The sequence below is a fragment of the Eutrema salsugineum genome, unplaced genomic scaffold (assembly GCF_000478725.1).
Source record: "Eutrema salsugineum unplaced genomic scaffold, Eutsalg1_0 scaffold_7, whole genome shotgun sequence".
NCBI lineage: Eukaryota > Viridiplantae > Streptophyta > Magnoliopsida > Brassicales > Brassicaceae > Eutrema > Eutrema salsugineum.
This window is the reverse complement of record NW_006256486.1, coordinates 3,677,671-3,703,219: the sequence shown is the minus strand read 5'-3', so window position 1 is coordinate 3,703,219 and position 25,549 is coordinate 3,677,671. Positions and strand designations below refer to the sequence as shown.

The window sequence follows — 25,549 nt, the reverse complement described above, 5'->3', positions numbered from 1 at the left end:
TCCATATGATGCCAGCACAAAAGGTAAAAGAGAGGTGAATTTCTCTTTCTCTTCGTGGGTTATTTCATTTATCTGCAAAGGTATGTTTCAACCAGCTAAACAACATTGGATACGATTGATTTATCATAATCATGAAAGTTACATACTAACATTATTATGTTTCTGAACTAAAGTCTAATTCGCTATATAGTGAATCGACAGGTGTTTATATGGAAATTCCAAAATATTAATTCTCATTAAATCGGATGATTATAAATAGATTCGTATGTTCATTACATTGCACATGTCTTACGGCAAATCGAGAGAAAATAGAGGATTATCTGAAGATATATACACGTGGCATGTATTAGTTCTTCAATTTGGCAACGCAAGAAGTGACTTTAATCCATGATTACTTCATGAAAACATAAAAATTGATAAAATCTGATTCTTGCCATGTTTCGGTCCGTCAAACAAGGCCAAATGTGTTGGGTGATCTCAACACAATGCTAATAAGCAAACACTAGATTATATTTTAAGTTTATAAAATTAGCTAATACAAGTTCGACAGTCCACGAGATACAATTATTTAAGGATTAATTAATTAGTATTATTTGTAGATACGCTCAAGTGATAGTGATATGCCTACGTACGTGATTGCCAGCATTTGCATTGTAGAGTTTCTTATAAGAATTTTTCATTCCAAAAACAATAATAAAATACTATTATTTATTATTTTACTATTCTTTTATAATTGAAAAATTCTCGTGAGAAATCTCCAATGCTCTAATCTTTCTTGCTTGATTAAAGTGATTGGAATCTGTGTCTCTGATTTTTTTTTAATACTAGTTATCAAATATATTTTTTTCCTATCTACTTGTAGTGAAAACAATTGAGTCTTTAACAACTTATATTAAAGAGACAATAAAATATAGGCTCGTTACAGTCAAAATTTTGGAAAAATAAAATCAAGTATTTTGGCAGAAATGTACTTTTTCCACATTATAAGAAAAATTACTTAATTGTGTGGTTTTCTTCGTTTAAAAAAAAATGAAATCAATAGAAATTCCATTAGAACTATGAAAGTCCGCTAACTATTAAATGCAAATGGCTTCTTTGTAAAGGATTAAGAGCAAATAATGTACCGTCATTGTATCTTTTAATTAAATTGAATGTAATGATCTGATCAACAGTAATTAAAGTGATCAACAGACTAATGTATGATATAAATTTATACACATATATACAAGTAACTTCCTTATTTTTTTAAGAACAAAATTCAAAATTATATTCAAAATCAAGATTTTTTTTATAGTACCAAAAAAAAAAAAGTATATATATATATATATATATCGAGTAGCTAATTTGTTGAATGTGAATGAATAAATTAGAAGCCATTTTTATTTATATCGTTTTAATAATATTTGTTCATTTGTCCAGTTGGGTTACTTAAATAATCTTATCGCACAGATTGTATAATTATATACAGAAAGTGGGAACGTGTATATGTTATTAGATGAACTTAATATCTTTATAGATATTTTTATATACTTTATAGATGTTTTTAACGCATGATAATTGGCTCGTGAAACTACAAATAATGGGGTCACCATGCCACCACAGACATCAAAGTCAACGAATCTCTTGCTACGTTTCAAAACCTAGCTACCATATATATCAAGATACATTTCATATATAAAGTATTACGTTTAATAGTACAGATGCGTTGAACATTCAATATACGCCCAGTTTTCTTACTATTTTGGTTTATTTACTTTTTTGTCGTTACTATTTTGTATAGAAGACATACACTCTTTGTTAAAGAAGAAACAAAAAACGAAGAAGACATACACACATGACGGAGAGCAAATTGCAGCAATGCCAGCAAATATTATATACAGTAGATATATGGGGCAGATGTAGGTAATAAGTAGTGGGGTCAAATGCCCCCTATTTTTATTTTTTTTAAATAAACTTTTAATTAAATATGTTATTTTAATAAGTTTACAGAAAAAATATTCTTTATATTTAAAAAAAAATTATATTGAAAATGCTCCCGATTAAAAAAAAATTCTAGATCACTGAATATACATACTTATTTTTCTTCACGATTTTGTACCTCTCTTCTTTTTGTTGGATTTCCTTTACGATATATTGTATACCCTTATCAAGTTATCATAATGGTTTCTATATTTTACATGTATACCATTAAGTAGATACATATATATATACGCATGACTTTTTTTTTGCTAATGAAAAGAAAGATATATACAGTACGCATATTTTGTCATTCATGCAGTATTCATTTAATTTTATCTAATTGTATAAATAGACAAGTCTTTAATTCTTTTTTCTTTTTGTCGTGAACACTAAATCTTAAAGAGTAAAGAGTGTGATCCTAGCTAGCTAGTCCATACAATCTAAAACTGTCAAGTAAGCATCACAGCAACCCGAGTCAAGTTAGTACTGTATATATGATATATAGGATTATTATAAAGAACCTGATGTTTTTTAATGGTTGAAAAAAGAAGATATAATTTTGCTTTCACCACATTAAAATCAAACAAACAAATTTTGGTTATCATCTTCCACATATATCTAAGATATGTCTATAGGTTTCGTGGTCCGAAATCCTTTCCTTTTCCCTTTAATTTAAGCGAAAATAAATAATAAACAATATTTCGATCCTTTGTGATTGTCTCCACACTTTGCTTAACGAGTAATAATAAATTAAAATTGGTTGTATCTCATTTGCAATCGTGTCCGGTATGTGGAACAGCCAAAAATGGCATTGTCAAACTCAATAAGTTTTAGTTATCAAAAAAATTCCAGAAGTATAGCACGATTAATATATATTTCTTTATTTTTGTGTAAGCCAAATAAATTAGGGACTATATGTTTTTCATGGTTATACTCACGACGGTAACCAGAAGTAGAATTGGTCATGGAGATAGGTTGTGCATCGTCTTGAGTCGTCACAATCTGTCTTTGTAATAATAGCTACACTATGTGAAGTATAAGCCTTAATACACTGAATCATTGTCCAACACGTGTATTCAATGTGTGGTACCGGTACGTTGTGACTCACAGCCGCATAGCCGACATCTAAGCTAAACATCAGTTAAATTTAGGTATTCGTTATGATTCGATCTTAAAATTCAAACATAGCTCTATAGAGTAAATAAAAAATAAATTGATATTTGTTAAAAAATAGAACAAATCATAAACTTGAAAAGACTAATAAACATTATTCTCAGATAAAAATCAGTTATAATAAACAGAAGAATATTATTATAGTAGTTTCTTCTAATAAATGATATTGCTATACTATTGATGTTAAGAAAAATGATATTGCTGATTATATATTTTATGATTTGAGTGAAGACGTCAAAAAGAAGAAGTTAAAAAGTGATTATAGCTTAGGTAGTTTTATTATTTAATGATTTGCTTTTATAACAATTTAAAATTGAATCTGGTCAGCAGCACGTTAATAATATTTGTGATATTATTAGTAAACAAGTGAACAGGATTAATCAAAACTACACTTTATATGCATACAATCTCTATTCTTCAGAAGGGTAGAAGTCAGAAATGAAAAGGAAACAAAAAGGAGAGTCAAAAACGGAAAAAGGTATCACCTAGCTAGTCGTCGTGTTTGTAAACTGAACAAGAGAAAATTCTAATCCAACTTGTTTTACGAGAGAATCATAAAAGTCAAACATCTAGAAGAAAACTTCTTCTCACAATGTGATCAAGGCCAATTTTTTAGATAAATTATTATATATACATTTTTTTTCCCTTCGAGAAAACCCTACATCCATTTGCGTAAAAGGCATGTGATGCAACGTGTATATATGAGGAGCCGACAACAGAGGCACACACATACCTTATCTTATTTTGTTGGTCAACCAACCCAAAAAAAAAAACATTATATTTTAAAACGAATTATAATGCTTCTTCCTTTGTCAACCTTTAACATGGTCAAAACAGTTTCACCAAGGCTTATTATATTCTCAAGTTTTCTTTTAACTGAAAATTATATCCAAACCCAAAAAAAAAAAATATACTTTTTATGATAATTACATAATTTTGTTTAAATTAGTTGAAGGAAAAATACATAAAACTTTTGTTGGCTAAGATTGATTCTGATTGACTTGTTTGAACTTCAAGTGGGTAAGATATTGTCGTATGCTCACGTCTAACACATAGGTTCTCAATGATAAATGGAACGAACCCAAAAAAATGAAGTATATTTTGATATTTTCTTTTTGTTAGCCATGATTTTTTTAGGTATCTGGCCCGTAATATTCTATATCCTCGCTTACAAACAGGTCGAATAAATGGGGAGAGATTTCAAATCTCATATGGAGGAGTCCCTATAACACTTTTAGATCACTGATTTCATAATGCAGTGTATTTTTGAACGGATGAAAAAGCTGACTGACCATGAAATATTTTGTTCCACTTAAATACTTACGTTATTCTTTGTATTTTGAATGGAGTTGTGTCTCTTGAAGTTTGGAATCTTACCAGCTTTGTATTTCATCTTCTATTCGTATTCTACTTTGTATTCCATTTTGATATGAATGAAATTTAGTCGAAAAAAAAGAAGAAATACAACACTAAACTAATGTAGAAGTAATTATATTGTACAGAAAAAATATTGTCTCTAGTGATTTCAATATTTATTAATTTCGGTATCCCACTGTTAAGGAAACTGGCAAAACCAGTGTTCCGTATTTGACACTCACGTCTTCCCTTCCACGTGTCATTCATACACGTCTTACAGTGTCCCCACTTTTCTCGTATTTATATACCGAACGACCCGACCCTTCTTCTTCTTCTACATGTTCTTATTTCACAATCCCAAGAAAATTTCAAGATTTTTTCCTAACAAGCAAAAAAAAAACAAAACTTGTAAACACAACCAATAATCTATCTTTGTAAACTGGAAAATTATGGCTATTGAAGGTAACCGGAGGCACACTTTCGCCGCTTATTTGAAATCGGAAACCCTCGCCGCCGTCGACGAAACTTACCACTCAGACGGCGATCACAACCGCGGCGTTGACAAAAACGCGTTTAGCGATTCTCAGCGACGTCCAAGCAACGCATCGACCACTAGCAGCGATTCTCAGTGTCGTCCAAGCAACGCATCGACTCCTAGTAGCGACTCATCGTCCCCAAACTACCCACTTTCTCCATGGAACCAAACTTACTATCCACACAACGACAATACGACGCCGTTTTCTTCGTCTACTTCTCAGTCCCCGTGGAACCAATCTTGCTCTCCTTACCACAAATCCCCTTGGATTTACCAAACCAGGAACAGCGATTTCGAAGACGATCCTGATAACGGTTTAATCGGTACGGTCGTTAGACAAGAAGGACACGTGTACTCTCTTGCCGCTTCCGGTGATCTTCTCTTCACGGGATCCGATTCCAAGAACGTTCGGGTCTGGAAAGATCTGAAAGATTTCTCCGGGTTTAAATCCACTAGCGGGTTTGTTAAAGCCATTGTGGTAACCGGAGATAACCGGGTTTTCACCGGTCATCAAGACGGTAAAATCCGGGTTTGGAGAGGATCAAAGAGAAACCCAGAGAAATACTCACGAGTCGGAAGCTTACCGACTCTGAAAGAATTTCTCACCAAATCGGTAAACCCGAGAAACTACGTCGAAATTCGCCGCCGGAAAAACGTCCTCAAGATCCGACATTTCGACGCCGTGTCGTGTCTGACCGTAAACGAAGATCTCGGTTTGCTATACTCCGGTTCGTGGGACAAGACGCTAAAAGTCTGGAGATTATCAGATTCGAAATGTCTAGAATCGATCGAGGCTCACGACGACGCGGTCAACACGGTGGTCGCCGGATTCGACGATTTGTTATTCACCGGATCAGCCGACGGAACTTTGAAAGTGTGGAAACGAGAGCTTCAAGGGAGAGAGACGAAGCATGGTTTGGTACAGGTTTTGATGAAACAAGAAAACGCCGTTACGGCGTTAGCAGTTAATTTAACGGACGCTGTGGTTTACTGTGGATCTTCTGACGGTTCCGTTAATTTCTGGGAACGGAAGAAATATTTGACTCACGGCGGGACGCTTCACGGCCACAAAACGGCGGTGTTGTGTCTAGCCTCCGCCGGGAGCTTGTTGTTGAGCGGAGGAGCGGATAAGAATATCTGCGTTTGGAGGAGAAACGTCGACGAAACGCACACGTGTCTCTCTGTTTTGATGGATCATGACGGACCTGTTAAGTGTTTAACGGCGGTGGAAGAAGCGGAGGTTGATATCGACGGTGAAAGTAACGGAGACGGCGGAGAGAAAGGGGATCGACGGTGGATAGTGTACAGTGGGAGTTTGGACAAATCGGTGAAAGTGTGGCGCGTGACGGATTACGCGTCTTAAGAATTATTGACTGCGTTAGTCAACGGCGCGTGATTGCATAAGCGCGTGATGAAATGTTTTACGCGGCCCGGCCCGGCCCATGTGATTGTTGTTCTGGGGAAATTTATTGGGAGGCAGATTATGGTACAAGTGATTAACCAATCATAAACTGCCATGTCATGTGATTTTGTCTTCTTCTTGTGAAGTTTGATAAAAAGTCGTGTGCCCTTTTGTTGGTTAGATCTTTTCTCTGTGATTAGCACATACTTTAATCATGTGTAGCCAGAAGAAGAAAGAAGGTGGAGAAAAGATAGGAAAAGAAAGATTCTGCTACAATGAGAAAATAGATAAAGAAATCTTTTAAATTGTAAACAATGTAACTTGTTTGTATAATAATATATTGGGTTATGTTTGATATGGTTGTTGTCATTGTTGAATATATATTCGACCTTTTTTATGATTTGGAAGTTGGATTATTGCAACTTCAAATCTATAACACGTAAGGTGGATTTGGTTGTTCAGATTGTTGAAAATGAGGTCTTACCCTTTTGGCCTTTTGGCCTTTTGGATTAAAATGTGATATTTTATTGATGAATTTGAAACATACGCAACGCAAGAAGTTTGTAATGTCTTTTTTCTTTTTAGCATGGTGGTATTTCTTTACGTCCAAATTTTATTTATTTATTATATACGAGATCATCCTACCAATCACTTGTATTATTTGATTTAGATTTTAGATCGATATGAGTCAAACCAATTTTTATAATTTTGTAAATTTGTAAGTTAAATTTTAACGGTTGCAGTTGTGAATGATCTCTTAAATGTCCGTAAATGACTATTTAAACAATTCTTTAATCTTATTCACATATGGCAAACATCACCTAAAATTATTAAGGGATTTTAGTGAAAAAACCCTTCAACTATAGATGAATCGGATAAAAATCCCTCAACTAGTTTTGTAATTTTAAAACTTCTCAACAAATTTTCCTTAATAAAATATCCTCTCCGTGAACAGTACTTTCAAATTAAAACAGACTACAGTTAAAGTAAAAACGGAACGTTTTATAGTTATAAAAAACGGCATGAATACTGCTCACTCTCGTTAAAACATAATCCCAAATCGATTTTAAACCAAAAATTAGAGTTTTTTGTCGATTTAAAAATCTCCAAATCGATTTTAGACCAAAAATCAGGATTCTTTATCAATTTCAAAATCTCAAGTTGAGCTGTGCTAAACTCGGGTAAGTTGATTTATGTCGATTCAGATCGATTAATGCTGAGTTCATTATGTCGATTCTGACTGTGTCCAATCTTGATTATTTGATGATGTTTCGTTATGTTGGTTTTGTTTTTCTAGTGTGATTCAGGAACGTCAATGGAGTTAGGTCCCGAAATACCCAGGAAATGTCAATGTGGAGCATCGACAATTGTGTTGAAATCTACTACAAAACAAAATCCCGACAGAAAATTTTATCGATGTGGTGCAATTTCGGGTCCAAATCATGTATTCAAATGGCTTGATGAAGCACATCTCGAAGAATTTGATGTTTTGGCAAATAAGCATGATCGACCAATTTTTTTGTTAAGAAAAGGAATTCAAACACCAAAACAAAACAGGATAAGACATTATATATCAATAGAACATAGTTACCTCATCATCTTGCTCCAGATTTGCGAAACCTAAACCCTATTTCGAAAAAAAAATTTCTCCCAATTCGCAATTATCTTTCTCCCATCTTGGCGTCTTTATTTTCAAATTTCTTCTAAACGAAACAGTAAATCATTCCCAGTGTCTCTCAATTGAATTCCTAGCCACAAAAACTTAAGAGAATCACATTTTTGAAAACTAGGGTTCATCATTTAGGTTACAAAATTTGGGGATTTTGGAGATTTAGGTTGAATTGGGTTTTAGGAATCGAGTTTCTAAAAAATCATGTTGTTTTTTTTTAAATCGTGTTGTTTAAGTGTGTTGGGTGTCGTTTTTTTTTAAATCAAAACGACTCGTTTTAATTTGACGGTACTGTTCACGGAAGAAATATTTCATGAGTTTTTATCCGATTCATCTTTAGTTGAGGGGTTTTTTCACTAAAAACCCAATTATTAACAAACACTAACTTAACGAACCAATGGTACTGGTATCCCAAATATTTGAGTACAATAAAACAATATTAATTCCTAGATTTAAAACTAGAGAAAATTTGATTTCCCTAAACATGACACATATATGATATATCTTACATTCAAGACTACTCCAACTTGGTTTATATATTGATAACCGTAGCTCTGATATTAGTTACGTTTTCCCTATGTAAATTTGGAGAAATTGGACTAGTACTTCAGCTTAAATATTTTCTTGTACAAAATAGATTGTACAACTCTTTACGGAATTAGAGATGGTACTTGCAGTAGACAAGGCTTAACTTACAACTCGGTAAATTTCATGATGTCAATATGGCTTATTTTACAACTCAATAAATCTGTACTTAAAGCTCCACTAATTTTTTGTTGAGATTGTTATGAACAATAAACCATGCCCATAATCTCCCCTGGTTCTTATTTATTATATGGCAAAAAAATTCTGTATTACATTACTAACATCTGCCGACTACCGTTATCAATATCATATAAATAAAGAAATACAAGAAATTCTGATGGAAACACAATTTTGATTACTAAATTTTAATAATGTGTACCCGAATGATTAGGATTTAAATTATTGTTGCGACGTAGTAAATAACACCGACCTTAGCTCAGTTGGTAGAGCGGAAGACTGTAGTGTTAGCAGATAATCTTTAGGTCGCTGGTTCGATTCCGGCAGGTCGGATATTTTTTATTTTCTTTCTTAACATTTATTGGGCCCGAAAAAAGAAGCCCAGTAGCTTATTTCACTCTCTTTCCTTGGAAAACCCATAAATATAAAACAATAAGCCCATATATGTAAACAACAAACCATTTTCTACCGACCACTATATATCTTTGTTGCTCTACAAAGACTACAATTCGTCTTCTTTTTTTGTTTTCCTAACATTGCTCTACGATTTGTTTGTGTTTTTTAAGCAACCAAAATTACGTTTCATGAATCTAAACAAAAACCAAGCTTGTGTTAATCCGGTGGTATGGTTTTACTAGCCCTCGATAATATTTATTGGCTTTCACTAAAAGCATTCATGGCTTTTACAAATTTACAACCAAAATCTTGAATTATTCTAAATTTTAATTTAGGAGATGAAACGAAAGAAAAAATAATCCAATGCTTACAAATGTATCAATCATTCTGGTTTTTATTACAGTAGTTTGCTTTTCAATTTGGTAGAAATGTCTCGCAAAGAAAAGCATATTTGGTTACATATAGGAATTGTGTAGTAAATGCCTGAATGGAATTCAACGTAATTTCCATTTTCTAAAGAAGTGGAAAACACTCTTTAGTTTCCACTTAGAGTGGATGGAGTGTGACCCCAATCTATCCTCAATAGTTTTTTGACACCTACTTTTTTTTGGGTCCTAATCAAAAGTTAGGTCTATTTGTTCATTATTGTATTTTTTTTTTATTACATCAAAAGAGGAATATTTGAATTCCAGAGCAGGTGATCATATAATTTTGTTTATCACTTCCCTAGAAAAGTGGTTTAATCCTGCTTTACATACTACTATATTTTATATTCAACATTTTGATCTTCGAAACTCAAATCGAATATTTGATCATTTTAATTATATTTATAGAAGACATGTTACATTTCCAAACGTAGTGCCATCATTAAATTAAACATAGTTGAAAAATTCATTGCAACCAATAGAACTAACCATATTTAAGCATAGATGAATCTAATATTTTTGTAACTCTTTATTCGAAGAAGTCACACTCGACCTTGCATCTCTAAAGTCTAAACTTCGTGCCAATATTTAAATGGAACCTTTTCCATTACTGTTTATTATATATATATATATATATATATATATAGTGGTGGATCTAAACAAAATATTAGTTGGAGGTATAATTTTATAAAATGTAGGAAAAAAAAATTTTAGTTGGGGGCAATTTTTATTTTTATTATTAAATTTAAATTATTTAAATAATTTACCTAAACTATTTAAGAAAAAAATTAAAACAGTGGGAGGCATATGACACCCATAGCTTGTTAACTGTCTCTGCCCCTGTATATATATATTTTAAAGTTTAACGTATCTTTATAAAAATAAAAAGATTGAATAAGAAAAGGAAATATAAACCATGAAATATTTTTAAAAATACACTACGTTGCTCTCTGTTTCTTTTCTTCAAATGATTTGCTCTGTTTCTTCAACCAAGTTTTTGATAACACTAGGTCTTGATCTAGTGGTTTTTAAGTGTACTTAAATTCACTAATTCAAATCCATTTGGGAGGAATTATAGACTAAAGTTCAAAACTTCCAGAGTTTATAAAAAAAAGAAGTTTTTGATAACGGAGAAAAGAAGTTTTAACATTGTTATTGATGAAGAAATGTAAAGAAGTTTTTGATAACGAAGTTACTTACTTTAGTTTCTTCACCACAATCTTAAAGTGTTACGTATTGTTCTAGCCACATTTCCTCTTCTTTTTCCTCAGCTTTTTTTGTAGTGGTATTTTCCGTCACGCATAAGTTTTCTCCTCTATATATAAAAACTTCTTCACGAACACATCATCCAACACCAAATTTTACGGGAAACAAAATACTATAGCTAGAACAAGATATACTAAAAAAAAACATTAGAATGGGAACGTTCTTAGGACACTTTGTGCCTGGTCTCTCACTTGCACTTCTTGGTCTTTGGCATCTCTTCAATACCATAAGATCTTATTGTCTTAAAGGACCTGAAAATTTCTCAGCAAGATTCTGGTTCCCTTTCCCTAAATTCAAGCATCTCGAACTTATCTCCATTCTCTTTTTCTCCCTCTTTGCCATCATTCTCCTAACCTTAGATTTCCCTAATTTCAACATCTCCTCTTTTAAACCAGACAACCTAGAACACGCTTCCATGTTCCTCCACCTCATCATCTTCGCGTGTTTTGCTTTGTTCTGTGAGCTAACTCTTTGCTCAGATCTCTTCTCCGGTTTAATCGGAATCCTCTCTGCTTCTGTCTTCGCTCAAGAACTCTTCCTCCTTCATTTTCACTCCACTGATCATTTAGGTCTTGAAGGTCACTACCATTTCCTTCTCCAACTCATTGCTTTCGTCTCCTTCTCTTCAGCTCTAGCTTCTGCGTCATTCCCTAAATCATTTTCCGCGGCTCTAGTCCTCTCGGTTTCGGTTATGTTTCAGGGATGTTGGTTCTTAAACATGGGTTTCATGCTTTGGGTTCCAGGGTATGTTCCTAAAGGTTGCGTGAGCAACACGTCAGCATCTTTGGACAATAATAGAAGAAGTGTTGTTCATAGTAGTGCAGTGGCTTGTGAGACTCCTGGTGCTGAGATTAGGGCAAAAGCGTTGGCCAATCTTCAATTTAGTTGGACTCTGTCTGCTATATTGATCATTACTTGTGCCTTGTGCTTCAAGTTTTCTGGCAAAGTTTTGTTGCCTAAAATTAGGTCTTCGTCGGAGTACGAGCGTCTTTTCCGGCAAGGAAGTGATCGTTCTGCAGCAGCCACGGTGGAAGTATCGGCCAGTTCCGATCAACAATAGATTTCCCTTAATATGATGTATTGATGTAATAAGTAGATATATAATACACAATAAGTAGCCCTAATAATTACTACATATTTACAAGAGAGGAAAGAGTGTAACGCACTGAAAAAAAAGTGAACTCTTTCGCGTGCTCTATGAAGTAAAAGCATTTGCATAGCAACAATTTAGTAACCGATCTCACTGTTTAATGTTTATCAGTAAACCGTTGTAATTTGTAGACAAACGAAAAACACAGCTTTGTTCCAATATCCAACCTCTCAAACGATCTCTAGTAGAGCGCCTAAGGGCATGTTTATCGCTGGAAACAATTTGGGTTTCTTTAAGCATATTATATTAATTAACTTAAGATAAGAAACTCAATAAAAAATTCATGAATTTTAGAAACACATTGGGAAAAACTCTATTAGGTGTGTGTTTAATCGGGGAAAAATTTGACGGGAAAGAGATAGAAGAGAAAGGTGAAGGACAAAGCTTCGAACAGAATTTGGAAGACAAGAGGAGAAGTGTTTGATGGGAAGAATTTGACGGAATAACGGTGTGGTGAAGATCAGAGAAGAATCGCTTCAATAGAGAAATAAAATATCTGAGGAAGAAGAAGATCAGAGAAGAAAAAGATCGGAGAAGACGAAGATTGGAGAAGACGAAGATCGGAGAAGACGGAGAAGAAGAAGACCGGAGAAGGAGAAGAAGAATCGACCGAGAGAAAGAAATTTTTGACGGAGAAAACAAAGTATTGATGAAGTCCATTTTTTTCCCCAAATTTCAACATCATATCATAACGTGACACGTACACAAGTAGAATCGATCCTTAAAAATCTAAAACAAGAATCGTTTCTCTTTATTAATCCGATTTTTGATTTTTTTTTGGGCCAAAAAGCAACTAGAAACCTAACCAGATACCTGCAAGAAACATGGCCTAAGTCAAGCATTACAAGAGTAACGAGGATTGAAATTCGTAGGGTGAGAAAAAGCTAACACAGTGAAATATTAGGAGTCAAATAATAATTTATATACCAAATTTTAGTCTTTACTTAGTAAACTTATTGTCAGACCTGGGGTCTACTATTTCAATAAAACATTTTTTCCTACTTTAATAATACTTCTGATTTTGGTGGAGTACATTTATTTACAAAGAATCTTGGGAAACTGAAAAGAAAATTTCCATTGTGTTTCTTCAATGTGACTCGTCTAATCAATGTAAGAGTATATAACACGACATTAAAAATAGGTCTTTTCAAATTCACTTTTTTTATCTTTCCTTCTCTCCTTTACCAAAACTCTTCTTCTCGGCAAGGAAAAACAAAAAAAAAAACTAAAATGAAAACTAGTCGGAGATCGTCGGTTCGAAGCACGTCGGCAGCATATCAACGCCGGCTAGAACCGGAACCAAAACCGGCGTTGGATAGATTCATGAAGATTATTCTCCACTCAACAATCAAGGAAAAAATGATGGTAAAAACCCAATAAACAGATTATTACTATTTTTTCTTTTGAGTTAGATAAATATAATATCTGAAACTTGCTTGCATGTGTGGATTTTCGCAGAAAATTCCGGCTAGATTTGTGAGATTAGGTCCTAAACTCACTGACACGGTGACAATCGAGACTCCTGCGGGTTTCAAGCGTTCGATTCGGATCAAACGAGTCGGTGATGAGGTTTGGTTCGAAAATGGTTGGAGTGAGTTTGCAAAGGCTCATTCTTTGAGTAAAGGTCATTTTCTGTATTTTTATTACAAAGGGAACTCAAGTTTCCGTGTTGTGATCTTTGATGTTTCTGCTCTTGAAATTGATTATCCACTGGACAAAGTTGATGTGATTGAGAGTGATGATGATGATGATGATGAGGTGATGGAAGTTATGGATCTTGAAGAAGAAGAAGAAGAAGAAGAAGAAGGGTTTTCTGGAGTTGAAAGTAGTGATGATGATTCATGTAGTGTGATTGATTTGGAAGAAATGTTGAAGAAGAAACCAAGAGTCAACATCAAGTCTGAGCAGATTACAACTGGTAAAATTTTAGGACTTTCTTGTGGGTTTTGACTTTTGTGTCCCTTTTTATGTGATTTGGTTCGTCTTCTTCTTTGTTGTAGATGATGTTGAAGAGATTGATTCCATGGATGATATTGAAGAATATGAGATAGCCTTGACGAGGCGTAAGAGAAGTTCTTAAAACCTTGTGCAATATGTTTTCTTTGGGCTTTTTTTCAACAAAGATCTCTGCGGTTACTAGCTTAGTTAAACGTGCTTACAAGCTTGATTGTAGTAAGAAATTAAGACCCTTTGTGTAATGTATGTGTTTGTCATGTCTGAATCTGGCAAGAACATTTAGCTTAATTGTAGTAAGTAAGAAACTTGGCTCTTATGTGATCCTTTTGTGTATGAAAGTTTGCCATGTCTGAAATCTCCCCTTCAGAGAAGAGAACCTTAAGACAAGTTTATGGTTTCATCATCCTACATCCCACAAGTTAACCAACCATCTCATTAGCTTCACCAACTAAATCAATGGTGAAACAGCGGGTCAAAAGCCCTTAAAACCCATCATAATCAACATTCACATCAAACATCATTCATGCTCCTGATTTACTCACCAGTTCCGATACCAAATTGATGAAGATAAAAAGTAATTACAACTCTAGTTTTGACACTAACTACCACTCAAACAAAGAGTTTTTCACTCAGTCTTCAAATGTTTATCCACATCGAAACATAGGTACCCTGAAATTTCACTCAGAACACTACTAAAAACCTAGAGAACCAGACTGGATTCTCCAAGAAATGCAAGAGAGATACAACAGTTAAGAGAAGACCCTACATGAAATATAAATTTGGAAAGCTCCTCTGCAAGATCGCTCATGGAAAGCGATATTGTTTTTGGTCGGTCACACGTACTGATTGACGCGAAAGGCCGTGACTTTCAGAACGAAATCCCGAGTTTTGAGTAGCTCAAAAACACAAACATCTCCTTCGCCAATATTGTTCTCGAGTGTGAACTCGTACCATCCTTGGCTAAACTTAGCTCTTCCTGCTTTGTAAAGGCACCTCACTGGCCATTGTTTCTCCCCGAGCTGGAGCTTGATGAAACCAGATATCCCGCTTAGGTACTTCTCAGCAAAACCAGAAGGCAAGTACTGTCGAAAAACCGGACAAAACAAACAAATCTTTAGGACACAGGTCACACACAAAGTTTAGGCCTTTTCATCAAAATCTTCAACAAGAATCAAGTTTGTTACCATGATGCAGCCTCGGTATAGATATGATGGTCGCAGGACAACTCTGAAGAAAGGATTGGTTGGTTCGAATGTTTTGGCTGCATTGATGGCTCTTTCTCTTTCCTCTGCAGTTACAGTTCTTTTTCTAGCAGAAGCACTCTCGTAGAACTTTGAGCGGTTCTCCGAGTCATCTCCACCTGGAGTCGACGAATTCATTTCCTCTGCACATTCCAAACCATATGAATCTTCTGATCTGAACAAAAGTCAAGAGTTAAGAGTCTGTCACTGATACTTACCCGGATTGGGATTCTTCTTCTTCCTCCCTCTCTTCTTGAGTACCTTTGGCGTCTCTTCTGGTTTAGATTCAGCGAACAAGCTTTGTGTGGCTGTAGAACCATCAGACCCTTTATTTAGGGGAGCAGTAGATGCAGGGATCGGTGGATAAATGACCTTGGCGTCTTTGTTTTCAAGGTCACCAAACAATCGAGCGCGTTTGTTCAGCTGATTGTGTGCGGAATCCATGTTCATAGCAGCACTTGACAGTAGTTGATCTTAGAGTCTTGAGATAGATTGAAAATGTAGATGGTAGACGCGGAATCACCTTTTGTATCTTAAAACCAAACGTCTTGAAACAGGCAAAACAACTGATTTTGTTGTCAGCTATCTTTAGGCCTACATGCCAAATATGATCATCAGGTACAGTGAGTTGAATAGTAAAACAAAAATGACATTACAAGTTGTGGAAGACCGGTGAAGAAAGAAAGAAAGAAAGAAAGAACCGTGTAGTAAACTATTTAGAAGAAAGATACAAAAAGTTCCTTTTAGTTTCTTTGCTCGTAAATTATATAACCCATGTTATAGTTTAGAATCAACAAGCATCTAGAAAACACAATGGGCAGGAGAAAAGAGAGCTTTGCTGGTTAAAATCATTATCCAAGTCAAGTTATTAGTCACAATGTCAAAGCTAAACTCTCTTTATAGTCCAGATCTATGAAGTCCACTCATTGTCTTTCTATCTCTCTCTCTCTCTCTCTCTCTCTCTCTCTCTCTCTCTCTCTCTCTCTCTCTCTCTCTCTCCCCTCCAGTAAGCCAGCAAATACACTATACATGTTTTACGGTTTCAATTCAACGTTACATATTAAGATCAAAGTCAAATTAAAGTCATAATATTTCAACTTTTCTCCTACTATTCTCAATAAATCTGAACACAACCTGAGCAGTATCTGATGTCAAACTGGTTCAGACACATTTCTGAATAACACTGACCCACCTCTCATTTCGCTGTTAGAGAACCATAAATCACAAAATCAAGACTAGATTCAGGATTTTATCCAAAACCCAACTTCCTACCAAACCCAAACAGAGAACAAAAAACACTCGCTTGCAGAATTTCGATCCCAAATTGCAAAAAAGATAAGCTAAAACTGGCATTTCATTACTCCCTTCTCACTAAATTTTCACTACCCAAAACAACAAAAGAACACATCTTTGACTTGGTTTATAACCGTAATTGAACACAGAAGTTAAGAGGAAGTTTTATTCCCAAGACTCAACGAAGCTCGAGCAACCCAACACATGATTCCTCAAATTAATCAGAAATCAAATGCAAATAAAGAGCCTTTGAAAGAAGAGAGAAATTACCAGACGCTTTCGTTGAATAGTGGATGAGAGAATAAGGCTGTGGAAGAAAGGGAAAGGCATATTCAGATAATCATCAACAGTGACGAAGTATGTAAAGAGATAAAAGAAGGGACCAGAGTTAACGAAAGAAAGAGGGGTTAGATCATGAAACGACGCCGGAGAATCCGATACATAACACTGAGTCTCTAAGCAGAAAAAACCCTTTTCAGATCTGAAACCAATTTTGAGTTTTGCTTTTGGTCAAAGGCTTAAACTCTCTCTCTCTCTAACCCTCGTTTAAACCTGACCTGAGTGACCTAACCAACACACACACAAAAAAAAACCCACACGTTGACTCGATAAATCGAATCGGTGAGTCAACTCGGTGTAGTTTTTTCTTTTTGGTTCACTAAAGTAAAAGCCTACCGCCCCCACCAACTACTCTTTTTCTACCTAATTTTTTTTCCCTTTTTCGTAATATAATAAATTGTCCTTTTTAACAGATATATTATTTCTTTCGACACGTAATTTTCTTTGTTTGCATACTTTTTCTATATTTCTTTTACCGTCTCATAAGTCATAATACCACATATTTTTATTTATTTTAATTGCTTTGCAAATTATTTTCTTTCTTAAAGATCGAAACTGTATTATTATTAGGCCCCAATTTGCGACCACTACTACTTATTAAAACCCAAAGAAGAAGATTTTCCAGTAAACAATATAAAGCAGTCTTATTGGATATTGACCAAAAAAATTATAAAGCAGACTAAACCAGGGATCTTGGGCCAGGGATCTTTAAGCAATAGTTTTTTATAGCCATAGGAGACTCTCAATTTAATGAATCTAAAATCTGAAACTATTTCATCTAACAAAATAGCAAGTGGTCAAATTTGAGGAAAATTAATCTTTAATTTTAGATTTACGGGATATATAGTAGCTCAGATATATAACCAAAAATATTCTTATCTTAGTTATATAGCTCACTCATCTCATGCAAGTATGCAATAAAAACGTAAAAGAGTGGCAATACTTTACAAACTTATAATGTCTTGGATTAAAAAATAGACAAAAGATTAATTTCGGGAATAACAAAAAAAATTGCAAGGAAATTGATCTTAATAATACATATGAAATGGTAAAAAAAAATGGGAGCTTTACAACAAACAAACAGAAAAATGGTATTGTGTGTTACATTTCGCAAATTCTTCTTCTACAAAATAATCTATTAAAAAAATATACAATGCTCAATTGTAACTGGCATTTAAATTTTGTTTTTGTTTTGCGTTTTTTTTTTTACAATTGAATTAACATGGAAAAATGGATATAAATGTTAAAAAAAATTGTAACACTGCCACTATTAGTTTTAGTAGCCTGGGAACATCGGTGGTGGAGGGGATGCATATTGGAATCCGATGTGTGGTGGTAGGACAAAATCACCGTCATTGTTTTCCGGCGGTGGTGCAGTTTTGTCCGTGGATACTTCCGGTGGTTCAGTTTCTTCTGATTGTTTTGGTGATGAGACCGGTTTGTTTGATGGTGATGGCGCATGAACCGGTTTGAAAATTGGTGTTGGAGCTTGAACTGGTGATTGATATGATTCCGATGATGGAGTTGGTACTTGAGTTGGGGATTGAACCGGTGTTGGAATTTCAATTGGCGATTGATCTGATTCTGATGATGGAGTTGGGGATTGAACCGGTGTTGGAGCTTGAATTGGTGGTTGATATGATTCTGATGATGGAGTTGGGGATTGAACCGGTGTTGGAGCTTGAATTGGTGGTTGATCTGATTCTGATGGAGTTGGGGCTTGAACCGGTGTTGGAGCTTGGATTGGTGGTTGAATTGTCGGTGGTGGTGAGAAAACTGGTGGAGGCGGAGAATAAACAGGTGGTGGTGGTGGAGAGTGGATTGGAGGAGGAGGTGAGTAAACTGGTGATGGTGGCGGAGGTGAGAAAACCGGTGGTGGTGGAGAGTGAACCGGTGGTGGTGGTGAAGGCGGCGGAGGAGAAGCAACTGGTGGAGGTGGGGAGTGAACAGGTGGTGGTGGTGGAGGAGGAGAATGTACCGGAGGAGGCGGTGGCGAGTAAACTGGAGGTGGTGGCGAGTAAACCGGAGGTGGAGGTGGTGGAGAGTAAACCGGAGGTGGTGGCGAGTAAACCGGAAGTGGTGGCGAGTAAACCGGAGGTGGTGGCGAAGATACCGGTGATGGTGGTGGTACACGTGGTTCCTCTACCTTGGGTGGTGGCGGCGAACGACGGTTTTTAACCGGAGATGCGTCGTATGGATCTTCTTTTGGTGGTGAAACCGGTACAGGAGTCTCTGATTTTTGTGGTGGTTCAGGTTTAGGAGATTCTTCAGGTTTAGGTGGTTGTGGTTTAGGAGACTCCGGTTTAGGAGATTCTTCAGGTTTAGGTGGTTGTGGTTTAGGAGACTCCGGTTTAGGAGATTCATGCTTTGGTGGCATAGGTTTAGGTGTAGGTTGTTCTGGTGTTTTGGGTGTCTCGGGTATTGATGGTTTTTGTGGTTCTGGTTTAGGTGATTCATCAGGCTTTGGCATAACCGGTTCTTTCGGTTTTGGTGGATTAGTTTCTGGCGTCTTTGGTGTATTTGGTGATGGTTTAGGTCCACTGTTGCTGCCCCCAGAACACTTGTCCTTACTACAATCCACAGGACGACTAACCACCGGTAAACATTGCCTAACCGATTTCTGGTTTGGTCTATTCTTCAAACAATTACTCGTATCATCAAACTGTTTCCCATTGTTCTTCCCAGGAACACAACTCTCAGCTTCTCCACTGAAATAATTGAAAGAAAACTTGAAATTTTCCAAATTAGGCAACTTGCAAAACGTGTCAGCAACAAATCCAGTCAGCTTATTATTCGACAAATCCAACTGCTCAACGCTAGCTAAACCGGACAAGCTCGATGGTACACTACCGAAAAACCCGTTATTGCTCGCATCGAAAACCGTCACATTGTTAAGCGAACCGATCTCATTCGGGAAACAACCGGTTAAATTGTTTCCAGTGAAGACAACCTCATTGAGATTCTTCATCTGACCGATTGATTTCGGTATACAACCACTAAACTTATTGTTGGCAAATGTGACAACCGAAGCAGTGGATTTTCCAATCGTACCAGGAATAACCGATTCAAACCGGTTATTGTTCAAAAAAATCGCATCGAGATTTTTATCAAAGATCTCAGATGGCAAACTTCCTTCGAATTCGTTATATCTTAAGTCGAGATACTTCAAAGACGGCCACGATAATGAAACTTCTGGGAATTGACCAACGAATCGATTGTTGCTAACATCGAATTCGTACATCAAAACGAGTTTTGATAAGCTTTTGGGGATAATCCCACAAAATCGATTCGAATTGATGTGAAACATAGCTAGATCGGTAATTAGACCTAGCTCCGGTGGTAAATGTCCGGCGATATCGGCGTGGTTAAGATCAACACCAGCAACCACCGTGAGGCTGGGATCATCTAGAGCTTCTGCACAATAAACTCCATTGTAAGAACACACATCAGATCCGACCCAGTTTTTCGTGGTTTTAAATGGGTCTGAATAAATCGCTTTTTTCCAGGCTTGAAGAGCAATGTAGGCTCTTTTTAGACGGTCGTTTTCAAATCTGAGATTGGGATCGATTTTATTGATGTTTAGGCATTTTTGCTGTAAATCGTCTGTGAGATCGGCGTTTTCCGGGAAGGAATGTTCGTCGTCGAATGTGGCGACAACGACTGAGATAAAGACGAGGAAGAAGAAGACGCAGCAGCCAAAGGGCCTCTCCATTTTTGTTTTTTTAATCATATTTTTTTAATGAGAAACCTTGGGAGGAAGGCCCAAGGCTGCTTAAGAGACGGGTCTTGAGAGAAAAAATCTAAGAATGAAAAAAAAGGGAAATTATAAAGGAACTGATTTTAACAGACTACAAAATTGCTATATTTAGAAGATGTAAAATTAGCTTTTCTCGTTATTTCTTTTAGAGAATTGTAAAAATAGTAAGCTAGTTGCTAAATTGGATTTTAAACGATAGCTAATTCAGGTCGTTGACGTCGTCAACAACAACGTTGTTTTTTTTTTTTTTTAAATTGAAATGTTGATGACTGATTTTTGTCTATATAATTGTTGGGGAAAATGGCCAATACCTGCATGAATTCGTCCAAATAATGCGGATTTTTGTCTGAAAAATTAAAGTGTGTAAATTTGTACTCATACTCCTAATTATTTGAAAATTCATACCCAAACTATTTAAATTTTGGCTGATTCCAACATTGACTATCATCATGTTAGTCAATATACAAATTCCGTAAACGGCGATTAATCTGGTATCATGTCTGCTGTCTCGTAGTCACAGAATTATGAAACCATGTTGTTTTAAGGGGAAAAGAAATGGGTTTTGTAATTTTTTAAAACAAAAAAAAGATTGGGCCCAATATCAAAACGACATCGTTTGGAACAGAATTAAAAAAATTAAAAAAAAAAATCTTTCACGACATTTCCAAAGAGCTTATCGTGATGGTGAGATAGATAGAATAATAGGGTTTATTGATTGCTGTTTAGTGTTGATTCAAATCGATTAAATCAATTCTTTTGATAGAAATAGAAGGCAATTTCGAGTTTGGAGATACAAATCAACTTCTGGATTTGTTTAAAATAAGATAATTAAAAGATTTAGGGTCTTAATTTTAGGGTAGATGTTGAATTTTTTAATGATTTCAAAAAAAAAAATTAAAATTTTTTAATTTTTATCAAAACAACGTCGTTTTGATATTAGGCCCAATTTTTAAAAAAAATCATACAAAGCCCATTTCTTTTCTCCTTAGAACAACATCGTTTCATAATTCCATGAAAACATGGCAGTAGATGTGGCACGAGACTAATCTCCATTAACAAAATATGTATGTTGACTAATGGAACGATAGTCAATGTTGGGAACAGCAAAAAAAATAATTTAGGTACAGATTTTCATATAATTAAGAGTATAGGTAGATTTGCACGCTTTAATTTTTAAGAAATTTATCCGCACAATTTAGACGAGTTCATGCAGATATTGGCTGTTTTCCGAAGACCATTACATATATAACATATTTTAAGTGTTGTTCCAAGCTCGTTAACTAACAATTTTTTTGGCCTAAAAGATTAATTATTAACTACGTACATTTCGTTCCCAAGTTTTGTGTTTAATTCAAAATAAAATCAAGTTACATATCGGCATTATTGAACGACAGTGAAACAATATGTTGCGTTTTTGTTTGTGATCATACCATGATTCGTTGAACAAAAAAAAAAGAAAAAACAAATATTCCAAAAATAAATAACAAAGGATCCGACACGTTACTTGGTGGAGACCACCATAAAAGAAAAAGCTAATCCACAACACAAACATGGATAAGATATATAAAACAACTAAATGAAAAAACATGGATAAAACATTAGGTTTTGTAATTTTGTACAATTAAATATCTCTACGATCATTATTCGACAATGACCCTAATATTCGGAGCTGCCTTCTTCAAAACCAGATCTACCTTGAAAGAATGTTCTGTAAAAATGAATGATATAGAAGCAATTTTTCTTTATAGATCTGATCTTATGATTTATGAATAAACAAATTATATACATTAAAACAAAAACAAAATAAGACACAGTCGAGATTCAATGGCTAAGCTTTTATATATTCACCGAGTATCTAAACTCTTCGTGATCTTTTCGTTCTTGATCTTTTCGTACGAATCACATATTTTGTCCGAAGAACGTGGCAGATCGAGGCAAGACAGTGACAATAGAACAAGAGTTCCAAAAACAAAAAAAAAAAAATTAAACCATAAGAGGAGAATACATTAATCACAGAAACCCCACGAGAGGAATGGGAACGGCGGCGGAGTAATTACTCCGGCGACCGTTCATCACAGCTGAATACGGAATAGTTGGCGGAGGACGGTGTCGGAAAGCTACTTCGATCGATTCCGCTACGGCGGCGACGAAATCTACGGTTAATTTCACAAACTCGATGCAAATCTCAAGTTTTAAATTCACCATTGTAGACTAAGAAGAGAACAGTAACTTTTTTTTTGAAAAAAATACGATTTTTGATTTCTTCTCTCTCTCTGTTTTCCGCGTCTCCAGATATCTTGCTCGTCTTTGTGAAGTCTTCCATGCAAAACCAGACTTATATATATACAATTATCCATATTATTATTTTATTTGAATGGATTGTGATAATTCATCAAGTAAAATACCACGTGGCATCAAATTTGCAACAATTTATTAGCAAGTTTTTTTTTCTTTTCTCTGGAAGATGCTTCGTTGGCCTTTGGTTTATACGAAGCGTCAATAATTCGTAGGGGGCGTTTAATATATTATATGTCTACTAAGTACTAACCTTATTGTATACGCCTATGGTTTTATGATATCTGTGTGTATAATTCTATTATACTACATGGGGTACAGTACAGAGAAGCAAAGGTTGTTAAATAAATAATTCCCACCAACGGACGATTAAATCACGTTGATACTTCTTCTTAAAAAAACTAAGTAAGTCATGCAGGATCTGAATTTTAAATTGATTACATATATTATTTAACTAGAAGAAGACCAGACTTTGCTAATGTCTTATAATATAGAGTAAATAATCCCTACCACCGAATTAAGAAAATTTTATTTTAATATAGTATTATTGCTTTGAGGATTTGTTACAAAACATGTATAAACCAATAATATATAATTCAGCATTTAAATCACATGTATGCATGCAATTCAATCAATATCTAAATATCTTGATCAGTGTTTTTTTAACACAACCAGCAAATTTTTAAACCTTCGCCATATTAATTAATCTTTGGAATGTATTGAATAAACGGGATATCATTGACATATAAGTCTAATTACCAATTTTCGATATCCATGATATAAAAAGGTATATGTTATAGACTTAGAGTCCTGGTAATTTGGAAATCTCTGACTTTAGGTGACTATTAAAAATATGTATAATACTCACTGGAAGATCGAAATATCCTAATCAAACGTATTGTACAAAATACATAACCCTCTTATACCTCGAAATCAACTAAGAGACTAATGTTGTTATACAGTTTTCCATTGCTGTTAATTGATAATCATATTATGCAAATGAAAAAGACTGATTAGATATGTATATTCAAATTGTCGTGATCCTGCGGCTTTGGCTAGATGGATCAGGACGAAAAATATTACACCAGTGGGCACGAGGAGGGGTAGTGGGACAAAGATTTGATACTTGATTTAATTCCATTTTAAAATAATATTTTGATTTCTTACAGATATGTTCCATGTGTGACATTAGTTATTAAATGTGATATGTTCTACCTCGCAATGGAAAGCAGGCACATATGTACTCGTTTGAGTCGTTTCTCAGCATAAATAATGAAAAAGGTGTCTGTAACAGTGTAACAAAGTGCTGTCATAAAGACCAATAACTCTTGAATGTTTAACATTCTCTTATGAGTTTTATTATAATAAATCAAAATCAATATGGCTAAATACAGTTTCTCAACGGAATTCCAATTAATGTACTATCGTTTTGTCGAAATACCCTTACTACGTCTACGTTAAGCAACATAAAGCTATTAACCTTCAATTATACACAATTTATTATTCCATTCGTATTATAAAGACTAAAGAGTCCATATTAAATAATGAAAGGAGAATTTTAAATGTCCTCTTTTAAATGTCAATTAAAGGCTCCTCGATGATATTCTTAAACAAATTAAAGAACCAAAATTAGGCAAAAATATTGGGTCCAGTGGTCCATTATTCATACATACATATTTTAAAATGTTCTCTATCTAACATGGAGGCTCTGTAATTGTTTTCTCTTTTTTTTTTCCTTGCTATCAGAGAGGATCCTTAATAAATGCCTTAACTAAAAGCACCAAAATTAACGTACCATATACACTATTAATAACGTAGCCAGTGTACTATAGATCGAATCACTTTAAAAGATTCCATATTTGATTTCCTGGGAAAATATATCTTTGTCGGAAGCTTTGTTCAGTAGTTTATCGTCGTATCATATTATAAATTGATTTGGTTACATAATTACAGCCTTAATCAAAGCTCAATATTAGCATTACCATATATTAGTCGAATCACACAGAAGATTCCAAAATGAATATGATTCAACTTTGAGGAGAATATATCTTTTTTGTCGGAAATTTAATTTGGTGGTGAATTGTGTTCTTGGTATTACGGTTTCTAATTTTTTTTAACTAATTGTTTTAGACTTTTAGTTATATGATTAGATAACCACTAATCAAATGGCTTTTAAATTAAGGTTAAACAAAAAGAATGGCTTTTAATGTATAAAATACTATGGACCAAAATAATAATATCGAGAATAGATACGATTACGTAACAAAATCACATTATTGTATGCCGACACTTGACAGCATAGCTCCTTTTACATTATTTGTACACCTTATCCATTTATTTATTTCTAGAGAACATCCCCTCGCTAGAACTACAATGTTTTTTTTTTTCTTTTCATTGTTTCCTTTTCGTCTACTTCATTTAAGATCGACGTGTATATACGTATATGTGTACATTTTATACTAATAAAAGTTGAAGTTATATGCTTCTAAAGGTATCTAAATAGGATTAAAAAGTTTCATTTTATTGGTCCACATCAACATTCAAAAATAAAGAAAAATTCCAAATATTAATATTA

At 34.6% G+C, this 25,549-nt stretch overlaps 6 protein-coding genes and 1 non-coding gene across 7 annotated transcripts; 4 read left to right on the top strand and 3 right to left on the bottom strand.

The window, feature by feature from the left end:
• The first annotated feature begins 4,855 nt into the window (after positions 1 to 4,855).
• Positions 4,856 to 6,804, top strand: LOC18011212 (protein JINGUBANG). The gene has a single exon (XM_006393194.2). The coding sequence runs from the start codon at positions 4,938 to 4,940 to the stop codon at positions 6,384 to 6,386; it is 1,449 nt and encodes a 482-aa protein (XP_006393256.1). The 5' UTR covers positions 4,856 to 4,937; the 3' UTR covers positions 6,387 to 6,804.
• Positions 6,805 to 9,104: 2,300 nt separating this feature from the next.
• TRNAY-GUA lies at positions 9,105 to 9,189 on the top strand. Its single transcript is given in 2 exon segments — positions 9,105 to 9,141; positions 9,154 to 9,189. It is a non-coding gene; the product is annotated as a tRNA-Tyr (tRNA).
• A 1,841-nt stretch (positions 9,190 to 11,030) lies between these two features.
• LOC18011211 (transmembrane protein 45B) lies at positions 11,031 to 12,194 on the top strand. Its single transcript, XM_006393193.2, has one exon. The coding sequence runs from the start codon at positions 11,095 to 11,097 to the stop codon at positions 12,001 to 12,003; it is 909 nt and encodes a 302-aa protein (XP_006393255.1). The 5' UTR covers positions 11,031 to 11,094; the 3' UTR covers positions 12,004 to 12,194.
• Positions 12,195 to 13,248: 1,054 nt separating this feature from the next.
• LOC18010811 (B3 domain-containing protein At1g49475) lies at positions 13,249 to 14,404 on the top strand. The gene is made up of 3 exons (XM_006393192.2): positions 13,249 to 13,458; positions 13,552 to 14,011; positions 14,094 to 14,404. Exons 1-3 carry the CDS (start codon positions 13,324 to 13,326, stop codon positions 14,171 to 14,173), a joined length of 675 nt encoding a protein of 224 aa, XP_006393254.1. The 5' UTR covers positions 13,249 to 13,323; the 3' UTR covers positions 14,174 to 14,404.
• Positions 14,405 to 14,594: 190 nt separating this feature from the next.
• Positions 14,595 to 17,174, bottom strand: LOC18011107 (B3 domain-containing protein REM19). Its single transcript, XM_006393191.2, has 5 exons — positions 16,967 to 17,174; positions 16,854 to 16,890; positions 15,509 to 15,884; positions 15,234 to 15,433; positions 14,595 to 15,131 (listed from the first exon to the last, which is right to left on the bottom strand). Exons 3-5 carry the CDS (start codon positions 15,738 to 15,740, stop codon positions 14,883 to 14,885), a joined length of 681 nt encoding a protein of 226 aa, XP_006393253.2. The 5' UTR covers positions 15,741 to 15,884; positions 16,854 to 16,890; positions 16,967 to 17,174; the 3' UTR covers positions 14,595 to 14,882.
• Positions 17,175 to 18,075: 901 nt separating this feature from the next.
• LOC18011101 (pollen-specific leucine-rich repeat extensin-like protein 2) lies at positions 18,076 to 20,724 on the bottom strand. The gene has a single exon (XM_006393189.2). It carries the CDS (start codon positions 20,650 to 20,652, stop codon positions 18,199 to 18,201), a length of 2,454 nt encoding a protein of 817 aa, XP_006393251.2. The 5' UTR covers positions 20,653 to 20,724; the 3' UTR covers positions 18,076 to 18,198.
• Positions 20,725 to 22,414: 1,690 nt separating this feature from the next.
• On the bottom strand, positions 22,415 to 22,995 carry LOC112082845. Its single transcript, XM_024150424.1, has one exon. It carries the CDS (start codon positions 22,882 to 22,884, stop codon positions 22,690 to 22,692), a length of 195 nt encoding a protein of 64 aa, XP_024006192.1. The 5' UTR covers positions 22,885 to 22,995; the 3' UTR covers positions 22,415 to 22,689.
• Positions 22,996 to 25,549: the final 2,554 nt, after the last annotated feature.